The sequence below is a fragment of the Ruditapes philippinarum genome, unplaced genomic scaffold (assembly GCF_026571515.1).
Source record: "Ruditapes philippinarum isolate M1 unplaced genomic scaffold, ASM2657151v2 ctg7795_1_1_1_1, whole genome shotgun sequence".
NCBI lineage: Eukaryota > Metazoa > Mollusca > Bivalvia > Venerida > Veneridae > Ruditapes > Ruditapes philippinarum.
In genome coordinates, this window is record NW_026863357.1 from 18113 (window position 1) to 38722 (window position 20610).

The 20610-nt window shown below is 35.0% G+C and overlaps 1 protein-coding gene across 1 annotated transcript; it reads right to left on the minus strand.

Moving 5' to 3' along the window:
* Nucleotides 1–13629: 13629 nt before the first annotated feature.
* LOC132721906 (uncharacterized) lies at nt 13630–19522 on the minus strand. Its single transcript, XM_060706283.1, has 3 exons — nt 19442–19522; nt 13914–16301; nt 13630–13682 (listed from the first exon to the last, which is right to left on the minus strand). Exons 1-3 carry the CDS (start codon nt 19449–19451, stop codon nt 13657–13659), a joined length of 2424 nt encoding a protein of 807 aa, XP_060562266.1. The 5' UTR covers nt 19452–19522; the 3' UTR covers nt 13630–13656.
* Nucleotides 19523–20610: the final 1088 nt, after the last annotated feature.

The following is a 20610-nucleotide window of genomic DNA, read 5'->3' on the forward strand; positions in this document are numbered from 1 at the left end:
AATGCTTGCTATGGAAGACACTGCTTGTTATGGAAATGTACTGTTTGCTAAGGAAAGTCAATGTATGAAATACAACTGTTGCTACAGAAACCCAATAGGAAGTCAATGGATGCAATGGAAAGTTCATGGTTGCTTTGTTAGTCACTAGTTGCTAAGGAAAATTACAAATTGCTATAAAATAAACTGTTGCATTGGAAATTCAATCGGTGATATTGAAGTCACTGGTATTGAAAGTCAATGGTTGTTTTTGTAAGTCAATTGTTGCTAGGGGAAATCAAGGATTACTATAGAAGTTACTGACTGCTATGGAAACTCAATGGTTGCTATGGAAAGTCCAATCGTTGCTATGGAAGGTCAATGGTTGCTATAGAAGTCACTATGGAAAGCCAACAGTTGCAATGGGAACAACTAGTTTCTTTGGAAAGTCAATGATTACTGTTGAAGTCAATAGTTACTACTGAAAGTCAATGATTGATATGGAAGTCAGTGGTTGCTATGGAAAGTCATTGATTACAATGGAATGTAGATGGTTGCTATGAAAGGCACTAGTTGTATGGAGTGCATTGGTTGCTACGAAAAGTCAACTCATTGCTATGGAATGTCAATGTTTGCTAGAAAGAGCATTGATTACTGTGTAGAGTTATTTAATGCTAAACAAGTAATTGGTGGCTACGGCAAGTCAATGGTTGCTATTGAAATCACTGGTTGGTATCAATGACTGCTATTGAAACTCACTGGTTGCTCTAGAAGCTCACTGGTTGCTATAGAATGATAGCAATGATTGCTAAGGTAGTCACTGATTGCTATCAAAGTAATTTGTTGCTTCTAAAAGTCAATGGTTGCTCTTGAAACTATTGGTTGCAATGGAATGTGAATGGTTGCTATATATGTCATTCGTTTCTATGGATTTAACTCGATGCTATGTAAGTCACGGGCTGCAATGGAATGTCCATGGTTGCTATTGTCAGTCAATTGTTGCTATGCAAGTCATTGGTTGCTAAGCCTACAGAAGTTATTACTATTGAAAGTCAATAGTTGCCATTGAAGCTACCTATTAAAAGTCAATGCTTGCCAGGGAAAGTCCATTCGTTGCTATGGAATGTTGCTATAGAAAGCATTCGTTGATATGTAAAAGTATTCAATGCTTTTAAGTTACTGGTTGCTATGGCAAGTTAATGGTTGGTTTGGAATGTCAATTGTTGCTATCAATGGCTTCTATGGAAACTCACTGGTTGCTATTGAAACTCAATGGTTGCTATCTCTCAAATAGACATCAGCACTGTCAAAGCCATAGTTGATGAAGGTGCAAGATATACCCCGGAGGAGATAAGTGAATATCGAGCCTTAGTGCGTCATATGTGTTTTCCATCTTGAAAGAATAGTAGACATAAAGGAATGTGGGCGACTGTTGGATGCCGCATTTGCTTACTTCGACCAGAAAAGGGAGCAGGTTAAAAAAAGCATCAGCCTTATAGATTAGGTTCAAAGATCGAGACTCAATAAGCCTGAGAGAAATTATAACAAGGGATAAACATGTTATTTTTGGCCTTACAATAAACTAAGTAAGTAAGTTGTTGTTTAATATAATAGGAGCATTAAAAGAGTTATGTATGCTCTATTTTTTGACAGTGATGGAATAGTGGCCCTGATGCATTGCCTGAGAGAGGTAGTGTATCTGGAACATTTTACCGTGACTATGTTTTCACTGCTGTAGTTAATCATTACATTACAAAACAAGACGGCCCAGAGAACCCTGGATCACTCACCTGAGAAATAGGTCAAACAGTCAAAGTGGAGCCCTTTTCACCACTGAAGCACAATTCAAAAACAAGGGACAGCTTAATCTGAACAATTTTTGTACACTGTCACCAAGAACATTTTTTGTTAAAATATTTCAAAATTGAACCAGTGGCTGAGATGTTGTTAAGATGTTGTTTTCTCATTTTAACTCTGGCAGTCATTTTATTAAACAGTTCAGCCTGTCACTGTGAGAGGTAAGCTATTGAAAAGATGACGGAAAAAGAGACGCAAAACAAACATTTGACCTAGCTGGGGATGGAACTGTCAACATCGATCCTCTGGGGTGGGGCCAATTTTGACTCTAGGGGTTTTATTTCAACAAACATGGTAGACATACACTAGAACATGATTCATGCCAAATATCTAAGCTCTACCTCTTTTGGATTTTCATAAGATTTTTTAAGTTCTACTATATATGTACATGTATATTTAAGGAAAATCATTGACCCTCTGCCGTGGGGCCAATTTTGACCCTAGGGCTTTAATTTGAACAAACTTGGCAGAAATCCACTAGAAGATTTCATGCCAAATATCTAAGCTGTAGCTTTTGGATTTTCACAAGAAGATTTTGTTTTAGTTTTAAGTTTATACATATAAGGAAAATCAATAACTCTTAGGGCTGGGCAAATTTTCACCCTATGGCATTTATTTAACCCTTTTACCCCATATATACGTGAAACAACACACTTTCGACCCCCCCCCCTTTTTTTAGGCCTAAAATAGTGAAAAAATGTCCTATTTGGGCCCCAAACACATGTTTTCGTTTGAGAAATGTTGCTTAAAAAAGTGAGCATTTTTTCGGCGCCACCCCATCCAAAAGATACATCAGGGGGTTGCCAGGATGTGCCCCCTTCTGTTTGGGGGGGTTTGAGAGGGACACAGTCCCCCTCATCGCCAAGAAAATTTTGGACTTGTGAGAGGCTAAAAATTACCCCAGGTCTATCATAAGGTAACGTGTAACCAACGCTGAAAAGCCTTTGACTCTATCTCAATACCTTGAGAAGTTGCAGCACATTGAAATAAAATTTGATGGGAAAACTCGAGGCAAAATAGTGATTTTTGGCAATTTTGAGATGTCCCCTTGTTGCCATGGTAACAGGAAATTTAAGACTGAGCATGTCGTAACAAAGGCAATGGTCCAGTTAACATTTGTGCCATGTTTGATTAGTATTGAAGCATTTTTCATAGTTTCATAGTAGTTTGAACTTGTAACAGGAGGCTTTTCAGTGAAAACGGCCATTTTTCACAATATGCTCATGAGGGAAAGGATTAAACACACTTGGTAGACATCCTCTAGAAGATGTTTTATGCCAAATATCTTATCCTTAGTGCTTTTGGATTATTTAAGTTTTTACTATATAAAAATCAAAGATCCCCTGGGGCAGGGTCAATTTTGACCCTAGGGTTTTTTTTTTAACAAACTTGGTACACATCCACTAGAAGATGTTTCATGCCACTTTCACTCTTTCGGTTTTAACAAGAAGAATTTTGTAAAATAATCTTTTGGTTGCCATGGCACCCAGAGCTCTTTATGGAATCTTTTTCTTTGAACAACTTTGGTAGAGCTTCATGCAAGGAACATCCCTGCAAAGTTTCAACACATTTGGCCAAGTGGTTTAGGAGGAGAAGTTGTTAAAAGAAATTGTTGATGCACACATGAACAAACAGACGATAGACAACGGACAGTGGGCCATCACAAAAGCTCACCTTGAGGACATTGTCCTCAGGTGAGCAAAAAAACCAAGATCCAGGATGCGCACTGGTCAATTTTATTTAGAGGTGCAGAGAATTGAGGTTTTGCTACATGTTCATCCGACTCATACTGCTGCTTCTCTCCATGTGACATTTGGTTAAATCCACACATCAAATCTTGCCTTCGCTGTCGCTGGTTCGAAACCTGTAGTGCTGTAGGAAGCACTCTCTACTAGGAGAAAAACACTATACCCAAAAAAAAATGCTTTTACAGAATAGATTATGAGTGTAGAGGTCCATGGTGAATATTTTGAAGGAATTCTCATCATTTTCAACAGGTGCGACTTATTTATAAAACCGCACAGCCATTACCACTATTTCAAATATGCCCCTCTAATGATAGAAAAGTTAAACAAGAGGGCCATGATGACCCTAAATAGCTGAGTCAGAATACTTGTTAATTTGGGCTTTTTAAAAGAAGTTTTTTTTTTCAATATATGCATATAAGGAAAATAAATGACCCCCAGGTGGAGCCAATTGTTTTTACCCCAGGGCTTTTATTTAAACAATCTTGGTAGACAACCATTAAAAGATATTTTATACTCAATATATAAGCTCTAGCTCTTTGGGGTTTTTTAAAGAAGATTTTTTAAGTTTTTAAAATATACATAGTAGGCAAATCAATGACCCCTGGGCGTGGCCAAATTTGACCCCAGGGCTTTTATTGAAACAAACTTGGTAGACACACTAGAAAATGTTTCATGCTTAATATCTAACTTCTAGCTTTTTGGATTTTTTGAAAGAAGATTTTTTTTCTTTATTAATATAGGGAAAGAAAAATCAATGACCCCCGGGACGGAACCAAATTTGACCCCATGGCTTTTATTTCAACAAACTTGGTAGACACACTAGAAGATGTTTTAAGCTCTAGCAATTTGAGCTTTTCAAAAGATGATTTTTTTTAAGTTATTACTATCTACATATAAGGAAAATCAACAACCCCCTGGGCGGGGCCAATTTTGACCTCAGGACAACAAAATTGGTAGATACAATTTTAGGGTAAGTAAAAAAAAATTTAGGGTTGAAATTTTGAATTTTATAACTAAATTATGTCATATAAAAGACCATGATATGGGCTCAACTTTGCATATTTGACACAAAAGTAAGTAACTCACAAACTAGAACTATCACTAAATGTGATTAATACCCCCAAAAGACTGTTTCGGAAATGAGGAAGTTACTAGTAACAGAATACCTTGTAAAAGAATTGAAATATAGAGTTATGGTTTTAGCAATTAAAGATAGTTGTGGTTCTTGTATGTTGCATTTCCTTTCAATGTGGTTGGCCATTGATGAAGTTTTAATGAATTACTCTGTAATAAGTCCAAAAAGACAAGGAATAGGAACAAAGGGCAATAACTCTATAAATACTGAAGATGGAGTTATAGTTCTTGTGCACTGTACTTCCTCTTATTGTGCTTGACCATTGTATGAAGTTGTTTTGAATTCCAACCAGTACCTTTTAAGTTATGCTCCGGACAAGGAAAAGTATCAAAGGGCAGTAACTCTGTATTTTGTCAAAATGGAGTTATGGCTCTTGTATACTGCACTTCCTTTTAATGTCCTTGACACCTGAATGAAGTTGTATTGAATTCCAAACAGCCGTTTTCAAGTTATGCTCTAGACAAGGAAAAGTAAAAAAGGGCAATACCTCTGTAATTAGTCAAGATGGAGTTATGGTTCTTGTGCACTGCACTTCCTCTCAATGTACTTGACCATTGTATGAAGTTATATTGAATTCCAACCATTAGTCTTAAGTTATGCTCCGGACAAAACTAGAACTCCGCGAGTCGGATGTGTCGCCTTGTGAACAATTAGTTTAGAAGAAATGGCCAGGACAAAAATGAAATTTGAAAATCAACAAAAGGCAATAAATCAAAAAATAAGAAATGTAGAGTACCAGTTCTTGTGCACTGCACTTCTTCTTAATGAGATCTATCATCCTATGAAGTTTCATGTCCATAGCTTTTATACTTTAGGAGAAATGGCCTGGACAAAAATAAAGTATGAAAATTAACAAAGGGCAATAACTCAAAAAATAAGAAATGCAGAGTTCCAGTTCCTTGGCACTGCACTTCTTCTTAATGAGATCTATCATCCTATGAAGTTTCATGTCCATAGCTTTGATACTTTAGGAGAAATGGCCTGGACAAAAATAAAGTATGAAAATTAACAAAGGGCAATAACTCAAAAAATAAGAAATGCAGAGTACCAGTTCTTCTGCACTGCACTTCTTCTTCATAAGATCTATCATCCTATGAAGTTTCATGTCCATAGCTTTTATACGTTAGGAGAAATGGCCTGGACAAAAATAAAGTATGAAAATTAACAAAGGGCAATAACTAAAAAAATAAGAAATGTAGAGTACCAGTTCTTGTGCACTGCACTTCTTCTTAATTAGATCTATCATTCTATGAAGTTTCATGTCCATAGCTTTTATACTTTAGGAGAAATGGCCCGGACAAAAATAAAGTATGAAAATTAACAAAGGGCAATAACTCAAAAAATAAAAAATGCAGAGTACCAGTTCTTATGCACTACACTTCTTCTTAATGAGATCTATCATCCTATGAAGTTTCAAGTCCATAGATTTTATACTTTAGGAGAAATGGCCCAGACAAAAATAAAGTATGAACATTTACAAAGGGCAATAACTCAATAAATAAGAAGCACAGAGTACCAGTTCTTGTGCACTACACTTCGGGTCATTGTAAGAAGCATGCATATCAAGTTTGAAGTCAATCCGACTTATAATGACTGACTTATGCTCCGGACAATCTTAAGGGGACGCCGACAACGACAACGACACCGCCGACAAAAGTAAGTAAAAGTTTTCATGTCTTTCTCTGGACAAGGAAAAGTACCAAAGGGCAGTAACTCTGTAAAAAGTCAAGATGGAGTTATGGTTCTTGAACACTGCACTTCCTCTCAATGTGCTTGACCATTGTATGAAGTTATAATGAATTCCAACAATTAGTCTTCAAGTTATGGTCCAAACAAAAGAAAGCAATGGAAAAGTAACAAAGGGCAATAACTCTGTAATTACTTTAGATAGAGTTATTGTTCTTGTGCACTGCACTTCCCCTTATCGTGTTTGACAATTGTATGAAGTTGTTTTGAATTCCAAACAGTAGTTTTCAAGTTGTGCCCCGGACAAGGAAAAGTAACAAAGGGCAATAACTCTGTTATTAGTCAAGATAGAGTTATGGTTCTTGTGCACTTCACTTCATCTCAATGTGCTTGACCATTGTATGTAGTTATATTGAATTCTAACCATTAGTCTTCAAGTTATGCTCCGGACAAGGAAAATGCAACCGACGTCTGGACCGACCGACCAACCAACCAACCAACCAACCGGGTGACTCCTATAAATCCCCCCAAATTTCGTTTTAGGGAATATAATTATGCTCTAGTTCAGTTATAACAAAGGTGTCTGCCAGTGTTCCATAGTCACCCGTGAATAAATGGATTCACTGGTCAACTGCCTTTAACTGCCTACTATGAATAAGAGCTGAAAAACATAACTACATTAAAACATAACTAGAATGAAAACATTTTTAAAGTTATGAGTATCAAGGAACAATCAATATTCAATTAGTTAAACTGTTATTTGCCAATAGTAAATGGAAGGGAAAATTATGCTTTAAATTTTTTCTAGCTATAAATACATTAATTTTTTTTCAACATTTATTCATTTTAAGGTTGGTACATTTTGAACAAGTCTTGGTCTTTCTATAAAAATGTTATAACATATTTACAGTACATTGCGTTGGTATGACTAAAGTTAATGTGTACAAAAAGGCCAACTGAATTTGTCACTTCTTAGTACACTTAAATTGGGGTGCAAAATGGTAAAAGCATCAAATCATTACAGCCAGTTTACCTTACCCACTTTTAATATTACCAATTATGAAAACTTGTCTAGATCTGCCAGCTGGTATCACTTACGAAAGATCTATTCTAAAGTCATCACTTAAAAATAACTTGATTACAAATTATGATTTTATTAAAAAGGTACCCTACATAATGTCTGATGAAATTTAGTGGTACCTGTAAAGATCCTGTATGTTTTGTGATTGGTGCTGTTACTGTGTGTATACCACACTTGTAAAAATTTATATATCTATATAATTATACAAATGAAACAATTTTCAAACATCAAAGAATATGTAAAATGTGTACTGCAAATATTTGTGCACATTATATTTAATCAATAAATTACATGCATTCATTTCATATTGGAAAACTTGACTTAGAATTGATAGAAAATAAATTTCTAATTACCTCCCTTTATTTACATGAAATGTTAAATTGAGTAATATCTTTATAAACAAGCAATAATCATAGTATTGCAAGCAATCCATAAGTCCCCTACCGGTTAGAACCCCAGAAACATTCTGATGGGCCATTGGCCGTTCAATTTTACCAGTGAATGAATGACATGAATGAACTTAAATCTTTTGAGTTCTAAGTTTTCTATATCACAGTAATGTGTTAAGTTTCCCTGCCTAGTAAGGAAATTAAGTTTATACAACAGATAATCAAAAGGTCCAATTTTCTCCGGATGAATAAGAATAACTAATGTTTCAACTTTTCTCTTTTTTTAAGTAAATTTGTTGGAAAAAATCTTTAAAAGTGATCTCAGGAAACAGTTTTTATGAACAGACAGACAGACATACATACAGACAGACTGAAGGAGACTCTAAAGTTATTTTTTCAAACATCCCTGTTACCAAAATATAACATATTTTACTGCAAAATTCTTAAAGAGAAGATAACTCTTGAAATAAAGATGCTAGATTTATGAACATTGTCATATATGATGTGAGTTTTACTTTCAGTTTAAAGGAATGAAAAAGTTGGAGTAATATATACCAATTTCTCCAAAAAAATTTAAGTTCAAGGGGGACATAATTCTGAAAATAGTCTTGCTAGAGTATTTAACCTTCTCAAAAATGTTGAGTGATAATAAGAAACATATATATGAAGTTTGAAGTAGATACATTAAGAAATAAAGAAGTTATTTTAACAAGAGGGCCATGATGGCCCTGAAGTCGCTCACCTGTATATAGGCCCCCGGAGCGGGGCCAGTTTAAACCCCAGGGCTTTTATTTGAACAAACTTGGTAGACACCCATTAGAAGATGTTTCATGCTAAACATCTAAGGTCTAGCTCGTTGGGTTTTTTAAAAGAAGATTTTTCAAGTTTTTTTTACACATATAGTTAAAAACAATGACACACCTGGGGCAGGGCCAGTTTTGACCCCAGGGCTTTTATTTGAACAATCATTGTAGACACTTACTAGCAAATGCTTCGTGCTTAATATCTAAACTCTAGCTATTTGAGTTTTTTCAAAGAAGATTTTTTAAGTTTTTGTTATACACATATAAGGAAAATAAATGACCCCCGGGGTGGGCCAATTTTGACCACAGGGCTTTTATTTGAACAAACTTGGTAACACTCACTAGAAGATGTTTCATGCTTAGTATCTAAACCTTAGCTATTTGGTTTTTTTTTTAAAATATTTTTTAAGTTTTTGCTTTACGTAAATAAGGAAAATCAATGATCCACGGGGCGGCGCAAATTTTGACCCCAGGGCTTTTATTTGAACAAACTTGGTAGACATCCATTAGAACATGTTTCATGCTAAATATCTTAGCTCTAGCTCTTTAGGTTCTTTAAAAGAAGTTTTTACGATATACATATATGGAAAATCAATGACCCCCAGGGCGGGCCAATTTTAACCTTAGGGCCTTTATTTGAACAAACTTGGTAGACATCCATTAGAACATGTTTCATTCTAAATATCTTAGCTCTAGCTCTTTCGGTTCTTTAAAAGAAGTTTTTTTAAGTTTTTACTACATGCAATAGGGGAAATCAATGACCCCCTGGGGCGGGGCCAATTTTGACCCCAGGGCTTTTATTTGAACAAACTTGGTAGACACTTACTAGAAGATGTTTCATGCCAAATATCTAAGCTCTAGCTCTTTGGGTTTTTTAGAAGAAGCTATTTAAAGTTTTTTTCTTTTGGTTGCGATGGCAACCAGAGTTCTGCATGGAATTAAATTCTTTGAACAATTTTCAAAGGTGACCACCAAAGGAACATTCCTGTGAAGTTTGGACGAAATTGGCTTAGTGGTTTATGAGGAGATGTCATTTAAAGTAAAAGTTTACGGACGAAAGACGCCGGACGGACGCCAGACGCCGGACGGACGCCGGACGAAAAGCGATCACAAAAGCTCACCCTGTCACTTTGTGACAGGTGAGCTAAAAAGACATTTTTTTCATAAAAATTCTAAGTTCAAGGGAGGTAATTCTGATAATTTTTGTGCTAGAGTTGTAAACCTTGTCACATATGATGTGGTTGATGACCAGAAACATATATTTCAAGTTTGAAGTAAACACTCTAAGAAATAAAGAGCTTATAGTGAAAAAGCTTAAAAATTTAGATAAGAAATCTTGAAATTCAGTCTATTTGTTGCCATAGCAACCAGAATTTTCAACATAAAAAGAAAAGAAAAAAATGTGCATAATCTCCAGACTGCCATCTATCCATATTTTAAGTTTCATAAAAATATTTTCAGTACTTTTTGAGTTATCACTGGATCCAGTTTATGTGTTAAATTTGCCATATTTTCAGACTATTAGTTGCTATAGCAACTAAAATGTGCAACATAGGAAGAAAAGAAAAAGATGTGCATAATCTCCATACTGCCATCTATCTATATATCAAGTTTCATTAAAATATTTTCAGTACTTTTTGAGTTATCACTAGATCCAGTTTATGTGTTAAATTTGCCATATTTTCAGACTATTAGTTGCCATAGCAACCAGAATTTTCAACATAGGAAGAAAAGGAAAAGACATGCATAATCTCCATACTGCCATCTATCCATATATCAAGTTTCATTAAAATATTTTCAGTACTTTTTGCATCATCGCGGGATCCAGTTTTGTGGACGGACGGACTGACAGAAAGACGGACGGACGGACAGACGGACGGTAAACCTAAAGTCCCCTCTGGTTAAACCGGTAGGGGACTAATAATGCTTATTTGAACTAACAAAATTGACAAATCTTAATTTCAGCATCATATTTATAAAATACAAGAGCGATCAGTAATCACATGTGTCGCCTCATGATGGCCAATTTCATGTTGGGACAAATTTTGTGACAGACGGACAGACAGACGGACAGTGCACAACTAGACTAATCACTTTGTACTGATCATTCCTGTAAAGTTTGGATAAAATTGCACCAGTAGTTTATGAGGAGTAGTCCGGACAAGCTTTTGCGTATCTGGCAACACACAGAAAAAAACACCTTTTTATCAAAGGGCCATAACTCGGCCAAAAATCATTCAACCGGAAAACCCGTGCAATATGCGCAAGGACTTGAGCTACAGATCAATCCTGTAAAGTTTCATTGAAATTGCATAAGTGGTATAAGAGAAGTAGTCTGGACAAACTTTAAAAATAAAATTTTTTAAAGGGCCATAACTCAAACAAAAATCATTGAACCGGAAAATGCTGACAATATGCACAACTAGACTTGGTACTGATCATTCCTGTAAAGTTTGGATGAAATTGCACCAGTAGTTTATGAGGAGTAGTCCGGACAAGCTTTTGCGTATCTGGCAACACACAGAAAAAACACCTTTTATCAAAGGGCCATAACTCAACCAAAAATCCTTCAACCGGAAAACCCGTGCAATATGCTCAAGGACTTGAGCTACAGATCAATCCTGTAAAGTTTCATTGAAATTGCATTACTGGTATAAGAGAAGTAGTCCGGACAAACTTTAAAATTATTAAAGGGCCATAACTCTGACAAAAATCATTGAACCGGAAAATTCTGACAATATGCACAACTAGACTTGGTACTGATCATTTCTGTAAAGTTTGGATGAAATTGCACCAGTAGTTTATGAGGAGTAGTCCGGACAAGTTTTGTGACGGACGGACGGACAGACGGACAGACAGACAGACAGACGGACAGACAGACGACGGAGAAGTGATCCCTATATGTCGCCACTACTCCGTAGAGGCGACACAAAAACCATGAAAAAATTGTGTTACAAAATCTTTAAATACGTCTAAGACTGAGGTAAAAGGTAAAACTCTGTATCAAATAAAAAATATAACTTGCTTGGACATTTTTTTAATCTCTATTTTAAACAAGAGCCATGTCAACATGGCCATCCCCCGCCGAATGTGTTTGCTCATTGGAAGAATGTATATGTAGTACAGCAGAATAATTCCATTTTAAGAGGTCTTTTGGTAATGAAAACTGTTGGCTATAGTGATTACAGATTTGAAACCTATGTGAATACTGATGGCTGAAAATAACAAAGGGCAATAACTGAAAAATAATGCAGGGTAGGTTATCATTCTTTTGTGCTGCATCCCTCCACAGTAAAATCTATCCACCTATGAAAATTCAAGTTGATACCTCAAATACGTTTTGAGAAAAAAATTGAATTGAAAAATTAAGTATGAAAAATAACAAAGGGCAATAACTCAAAAATTATAAAAGGTAGAGTTATCATTCTTGTGCACTGCACACCTCCTGAGTGAGATCTATGCACCTATGAAGTTTCATGAATGATATCTCAAAGGCCTTATGAGTTATGCTCTGGACAAAAATTAATTTTGAAAAATAAAAAAGGGCAATAACTAAACAATTATGCAGGGTAGAGTTATCGTTCTTGTACACTGCACTCTTCCTCAATGAGATTCATCCACCTATGAAGTTTCAAGTTGATACCTCAAATACTTTTTTAGATAAGCTCCTGACAGAATAGTATGAAAAAGAACAAAGGGCAATAATTCAAAAATTGTACAGGGAAGAGTTATCATTCTTGTGCACAGCATTCCTCCTCAATGAAATCTATCCACCTATGACATTTCATGTTGACATCTCAAACACTTTTGAGCTATGCTCCACTCGGGTGAAAAATTAGGTATGAAAAATAACAAAGGGCAATAAATCAAAAAATATAAAAGGTAGAGTTATCATTCTTGTGCACTGCACACCTCCTGAGTGAGATCTATGCACCTATGAAGTTTCATTTTGATATCTCAAAGGCTTTTTGAGTTATGCTCTGGACAAAAATTAATTTTGAAAAACAACAAAGGGCAATAACTCAAAAATAATGCACGGTAGAGTTATCATTCTTGTGCAATGCACTCCTCCTCAATGAGATCCATCCACCTATGAAGTTTCAAGTTGATACCTCAAATACTTTTTGAGACACTCAATGAGATCTAACTAACTACAAAGTTTCATGTTGATACCTCTTGTTGTTTCAAAGTTATGCCCTGGACAAGAAAAGCGGATGGACGGACAGTTGTCGGACCAAATTGGGATAAAGGGCCATTTCTATTGTTATTTTCTTTTGTTTAATGGGGGGGGGGGGGCCATGGCCCCTTATTCTATTGTTACGAAATGAATCCTTTTGTCCTTTTGTTCTGTTCACAGTTCGAAGGCTACCTATCCCTATTCGGTAGTGCGGACGGACAGACAAAGAGGCGACTATATACTCACCCTTCGGGGAGCATAAAAATGTTTCATGCCAAATATCTAACCTCTAGCTCTTTGGGTTTTTTTAAAAGAAGATATTTTAAGTTTTTTTTTCGTTTGGTTGCCTGGCAACCAAAGTTTTGCATGGAATTAAATTGTTTTAACAGTTTTAAAAGGTGACCAACAAAGGAACATTCCTGTGAAATTTGGATTAAATTGGCTCAGGGGTTAATGATGAAATGTCATTTTAAGTAATTGTTTACGCACGGATGACGGACGGACACGAAAAAACGATCACAAAAGCTTACAATGTCACTTTGTGACAGGTGAGCTTAAAAGGAGTCATTGTTTTATAATTTTATCACATAACAGATTTGTTTTAAAGTAACTAATGCTATTTAATATGACAACTCACGTAATAAAAGCTCATTTTGGAATATTACCGTTTACGAAAATTGAAATAAATTTAATTACTTAATTATAGAACAAACATGTACATAGTAAATGAATAAATACTCGTAAATTTTATAAAGAAAAAATTCATAAAAAATCTCACCTGTTAAACATTTGATTTTCCATGTCCTACATCCACTTTGTATCCATCATTCCTTAAACAAAACATATGAAAATCTCCGCCATTAAATATCTTTATCTAGATATAATGCTTTTATTAATTAATATCTTCAAATGTAATATATTGTACCTACAATAAATGTCCTCAAATTTACCAAGGTAAGTTTCATAATTACGCCATTTTGTTTTCTAGGTTTCTTTTTAAAAAAAATTCATTTATATGTTACAATGTTAATAATTGAAGTAATTTTTTATTTATTCCTTACCTGATTTTCTTACTTTGAACTCAAATGTCCCCGCACAGTCTTGTATCACATGAAAAGTTTTTGAACTCCGGATATTTTCTTTAACACTTTCATATTCTTTTTCCGGTTCTATGTCGTCCATCTCTACTTTGACTGACTGTGGCAGATTTTCGAGTATGGTAATAAAGTTCTGTAAACTTCCTGCAATCATTTCTATCTTCCTCAACTCCACACATTCAATCTTCAACATGTCACGTGACAGTAACAATGAACTTTCATCCAGATTGATTCCAGACAATTTAACATTAACTATCGACGGTGTTGTTAGATTTAATTGTAACCTAGGTAACTGCTCCAAGTCTACCTTTGTTAAGTTCATATTTTTGGACAAGTCCAAGTTCCATCTCTTACAATCATGGAGGCTGTGTTCGTTACAATGTAACCCCATCAATGTTAACTCTTTCAATGATTTTTGACCAGAGATAAAATTGAAAATAGTTTCCAGTTTTTTGTGAGATGATGTTAATCTATCAATATATAAATATTGTAAGTTTTGACATCGCAACATGCTTTCACTCAGATTTTCTTCATCATTTGTCCATTTACCCAACATCAAAGTTACAGACTGTAGACTGGGAAACAATATCCAGTTTATCTCATCCTCCTTCTCCATGTCACCACGATAGACAAGTTTCTGTATATGACTGAGATCTGTGACAGAGAATAAATCTATAATTTCACGTAAACTGCTGGAAGTTTTGGTGGTGTTTATATAAAGTGATTTTATGTTGGTTTTATTTTGTTTTATCAAACGTTGTAACTGCTCACTATGCCTGATGTCTTCGTCAATGAAGAAATCTTGCAAACATAATTGAATATATTCACTTTCAGGCATTTCTTGTAAACAAGACATGAACATTTCCTGAATGTCATACAATGGATTAGTGTACATGATCTTGTCATCTGTCCTGGTTCTATAGTTGCGTGTTTTCTCGTCTTCATTTATCACAGACATCAAATCATTTGATAATGCACACATCCGGTCAGCATTCATTCCACTTATAAATTCACAAATTTTTGACATGTCCAGAATATCTTGAACATTTCTACATTGTTCTAGAACAGTTTTCTGAGCATCATATTGAGAACTTATAAATATTGCAGCAAAAAATTCTTGAACTGTTTTGTGAAGAAATGATAATTTGATAAATTCTTTGATTAATGTTTTACTTCTGCTTTCTGACATTATTCCTGAGAGAAGACTTAATTTCATGTCGTCTGCTCTGAGATATTTTTCAGCAACCGTTCTATCAAATACCAGCGTATTTTCTCTTGTTTTGTTAAATAGTGTTTGGTAAGCTAGTTCTGCTAATGATGTTATAAGACTGTAAAACTTTTTACAAAATTTATGACTTTTGAAGCAATCTGGAATTTCACTGGCAGATGATTCACGAGATGGTTCAACTTCTGAGTGTTTCTTTGATGTTCTCGAGAGTAAGAATTCAATGATATTGGTGTAAATTTCATGTTTTGAATTTCCAATAGGAATGTTGTTGCACCATAGGCAAACTATATACAAGAGGAGGAGTGGAATGACTTGCATGTGTTCTAGGCGACGGTCATGTATCACTTTATTGAAGTCATGTGTTTTACTCTTCAGTACCCTATCGTTATGAACACCTGTCATTTTTCTTATAGCATTTTCTTCTAGTTGCCGCATGGAATCTGCACTTAATTGAACCAATTCTACTTTTTTGTTTATTTGACTTGTTTTGAGATTTGCAATTCCGAGCTTCCACGGTCGGGTTGTCGTTAGGATAACACAATTATCACGTCCGTACCGATGTGGGATTTTTGCTGATACTTCGCAACATCTATTTACAGGGTGAGTCCATTCATCAAGACCGTCCAATATAATCAAGCATTTTTCTCTACCTAAAACTTCATATAGTGTTGCAGAAGAAGGGAGTTTATTAGTAATTTGCTGTTCAATCATATCGTCAATGTTACAAACAGAGGTACAGTCTCTTAAGAAAACCAAAAATACGAACTCAAAGTCAACTAACGCTTTCAACTCGCTGTCCTTAAAACAGGTGTAGTTTTCATCACGACAATGAGCTTGACACCACATGATTGCAAGATATTTTGAGAAAGCAGTTTTTCCAAAGCCTACATCAGCAGATAGATAAATTTCGTGCTGATCTCCTCTCCCAGTTGAAAACAGGTCTCTTAAAGATTTGATCGGTGTTCTCTCCTCTTCATGACAAGTTATGCACTTCTGTTTTACATCAACCATATCTGGCATCACGTAGAACCCAGCTAGAGGTGTCTTTATTTCTTCAAGAAGCGGTGAGAGAGGTATTGAACTACACCTTTTTCTGTAGAATTTAATAAGGTCGCCTTGTAGTTCTGAAAAACGAGAAGAAAAATGTCGTTCAGTGACATAAGTAATGAGAATATCCAAGCGCTTACTAACTTCAATGTTGTATAATTTTGATAACAATTCGTATATGACACAGATAGAATAAATATGTTATAAGATATTAAATATGTTATAAGATATTTATATGTGTAACAAACTCATATGTACATGTATGATGTTTAAATGAGTGTGTAACGTAACCAAACCATACAACAAACGGTTAGAATTTTCGTTTTCAAGTAACAAAGTATACTTATCGGTATATATTGTATGTATGTTACTTAACATTTTCTATCTTCATTTATTTAATCATAACAGAAGAAATGTAATTGATAACATTAATGTATAATCTAAACAAGAGGGCCAAGATGGCCCTAGATCGCTCACCTGACCCGTCAAACTCACCCGAACAATTATCTAGACAAGCGTTCTGACCAAGTTTCATGACAGGTGTGTCAAAAATGTGACCACTAGTGTTAACAAGGATTATCCATATTTGATCAGTGTGACCTAGTTTTTGACCCCAGGTGACCCATATTCGAGCTTGACATTTGAGCAATTACCTAGACAAGCATCCTGACCAAGTTTGATGATAATTGAGTCAAAAATGTGACACTAGAGTGTTCACAAGGTTTTTCTATTTTTAGCTCCTGTGACCTAGTTTTCCGTCCGAGATAAATCATGTTCAAACTTATCCAAGCATCGACTAGACAAGCATTCTGACAAAGTTTGATGATGATTGGGTCAAAAATGTGACCACTAGACTGTTCGCAAGGTTTTTCTATTTTTAGCTCCTATGACCTAGTTTTCCACCCGAGATGACCCATATTCGAACTCATCCAAACAATTGACTAAACAAGCATCCTGACAAGGTTTCTTAATAATTGGGTCAAAAATGTGACCACTAGAGTGTTCACAAGGTTTTTCTATTTATAGCTCCTGTGACCTAGCTTTTCATCGGAGATAAAGCATTTGCAAACTCATCAAAGCAATTATCTAAACAGGCATCCTGACAAAGTTTGATCATGATTAGGTAAAAAATGTGACCACTAGAGTGTTCAAAATGTTTTTCTATTTTTAGCTCCTGTGACCTAGTTTTTCATCACAGATGACCCATATTCAAACTCATCTGAGCAATTGACTAGACAAGCATCCACACTAAGTTTGATGATGATTGGGTAAAAAATGTGATCACTAGAATGTTCACAAGGTTTTTCTATTTATAGCTCCTGTGACCAAGTTTTTCATCAGAGATGACCCATATTCGAACTCATCTGCGCAATTATCTAAACAAGCATCCTGACAAAGTTTGATGATGATGGGTCAAAAATGTGACCACTATAGTGTTCACAAGGTTTTTCTATTTTTAGTTCCTGTGACCTAGTTTTTCATCAGAGATGACCCATGTTCAAACTCATCCAAGCAATTGACTAGACAAGCATTCTGACAAAGTTTGATGATGATTGGTTCAAAAATGTGACCACTAGAGTGTTCAAAAGGTTTTTCTATTTATTTCTCCTATGACCTAGATTTTCATCGGAGATGACCCATGTTCGAACTCATCCAAGCAATAATCTAAACAAGCATTCTGACAAAATTGATGATGATTGGGTCAAAAATGTGACCACTAGAGTGTTCACACGGTTTTTCTATTTTTAGCTCCTTTGACCTAGTTTTCCATCCGAAATGACCCAGTTTCGAACTCATCCGAGCAATTGACTAAACAAGCATCCTGACAAAGTTTGATGATAATTGAGTCATAAGTGTGGACGTACGACGGACGACGGACATTCACCGATCCTAATAGCTCACCCTGAGCAAGCTCAGGTGAGCTAAAAAAACAACAACAAAAATAACAAAAGAAACCCAAAGTTTTTGTTTATGCACATATAAATTGCATATTTGCTGCACTGTGAATTTTTAAAAAACAGGAGTTACTTTTGACTCAGACATGCCTGGCATTTTTTTGTTTGGTTACAGTTTGGGGGCTATAATGTAAATGTCTTAGCAGGGAGACTTATTTTGTCGGCGGTGTCTTAAAGAAATTTGGACCAAATATACATGACATACTAAATTATTAGATAGTTTATATAAAATGAGAGAAAAAAAATCAAGGGCTTTACAATATTTTCATTATCTGGACATATCAGCTTGTATGACAATCACATACATGTATTTGTTTATTCAAATTCATTTATAAGTGAAGGTCAAGGTCTGTCTGGTTATTTTAAGGATTATCCTTGAAGATTATTATGTTCAAGTTTGAAGACAATCAATTCAAAAACAACAAAGTAAAAGCAAATAATAGCCTAAAAAATGACAATTTCAATAACTTGTCCTTCAAAGTCAAGGTCATTTATGAGTGAAGATTATTATGTTCAGGTTTGGAGACAATTCATTCAAAAATAACAAAGTTACAGCAAATAATAGCAAGAACAAGCAAAATTTGGACATTTGACCTTGAAGGTCAATGTCATATATGGATGAAGGTCAAGGTAAGGGTGGTCTACTGACAGGTCTTGTCCCAAGGGTTGTTGTGGCCAAGTATGAAGACAATAAATTAAGAACTAAAAAAGTTATGATCCAGGTACAAGTTTGCAAACGGCAACGCCGCCAGGACTATAACAATACTTAAGAAAAAGTCGAGCTAAAAATCAAAACAAAGAAATGAAAATTTAGCCTGTGTCTCCTTTTAACATGATTTTTCTAATTCTAGCTCCTGTGACTGAAATTTTCATCCCAGATGACCCATGTTTGAACTTACCTGAGCAGTTACTTAAACGAGCATCCTTACCAAGTTTGATTATTGAGGCAAAAATGTGACCACTAGAGTGTTAACAAACAAAATGTGGGACATTCAATGATCCTAAAAGCTTACTCTGAGCCACCTCAAAAAAGTTGAGTTCATCACAGTTTGATCAAACTGGTGAAAGAAGGCAATCCAAAGAGAGAACATGCATGGCCTTTATAAACAAGTGGTATTTATTCAAAATGTATTTTGTTCCATGAAGGTTTGTCAAAAAGTTGTCTTTATCTACAAGGTGGTCTTAAAATCGGAGGTTGTCTCTAACAAAGGTTTGACTGTATCTTAATGCTGGAAAGCCACATGTATAGTGTTAAATCTTACTTGTTTTCATCCGGTGATAACGTCTCCACTCAAAAAACCTCTGAAAAATGTTTCCTTTCTTTTGTCTATCTTGCCTTATTTTATCTGAAGAATAATTGTAACATAAAAACTTTAATACAAGTTTATGTAGAAAGTATATGAAGAAATATGAGAGTATAAAAAATACGCTACACCATCTGCAGAGCAACACACCTGGGAGACAAAGATTTTTGTAGTTGCTGAGAACTTGCAAAAATGTAAGACTGTTGTAGTAAAGAGGTAGTTTCACACAGAGGTCCACTCTGTAGAGATTGCACAGTATAAATCTACTGATATTCCACAGCAATATGGGCTTACAGATGTTTTTTTTTAATTTTGGAAGCAAGGCAGTGTCTATTCTAGGAAGGGGGATATTATTCTTTCTATCTGTAATGTAGATTTGTAATTTTGTTTTGTATTTTTCTCTTATTATCTTGCATTTAATTGCATTAACAAAACTAAGAACAATAATACATGTAATTCTCGTATAATAATCGTTATCAAGGAGAGAAAATAACAATAGGAAGTAAATAGTGAATAAATTAACTAATTACTATAGATTTTTCCACAAAAAGATCAAGAGGGCCATGATATATTCATCTGCCTATGAAGGCTCAATACCAATTTATTGTAAACAAGGTTTTTTCCATATTTTGGCTGTGTGACCTAGTTTTTGACCCCATGTGACCCATATAAAAATTGGCCAAGAAATCACCAAAAACATCTGTCTGACCAATTTTCAGGATATTTGGGTCAAAACAGTAGCCTATAGATAGTTAACAAGGTTTATCCATATTTGGCTGTATGACCTAGTTTTTGACCCCAGGTCTTCTCAATCATTTAAAGAAACAGAACAATAGTCTTTTTACAGCCCTCATCATTAAATCTGTTGGTGGTAGTAACTCTCATGCAATAATGCCCACACATTCATTTGAAACAATTTTACACTACTGTTTTTTTGGACAACTGCATGATTATGAGCAAAATTTGGGTGCATTTGTTGCCAATGAAATGTAGTGTGCAATTTACATGTTAAGTCGCTCATCTGAGCAAGTTCAAAAAGACATTGAACATAAATGGCAGATTATATCTGCACTATTTCAATAAGAAATACTGACAATAAGACCAAACTAAAAAGATTTTTGTCACAA

What these genes read in the sequence shown, in the direction of transcription:
- LOC132721906 (XM_060706283.1), bottom strand. An exon ending in GTTCAAAGTAAGAAAATCAG is followed by an intron (nt 13,683 to 13,913) that starts GTAAGGAATAAA and finishes GTTTTGTTTAAG; the next exon opens with GAATGATGGATACAAAGTGG.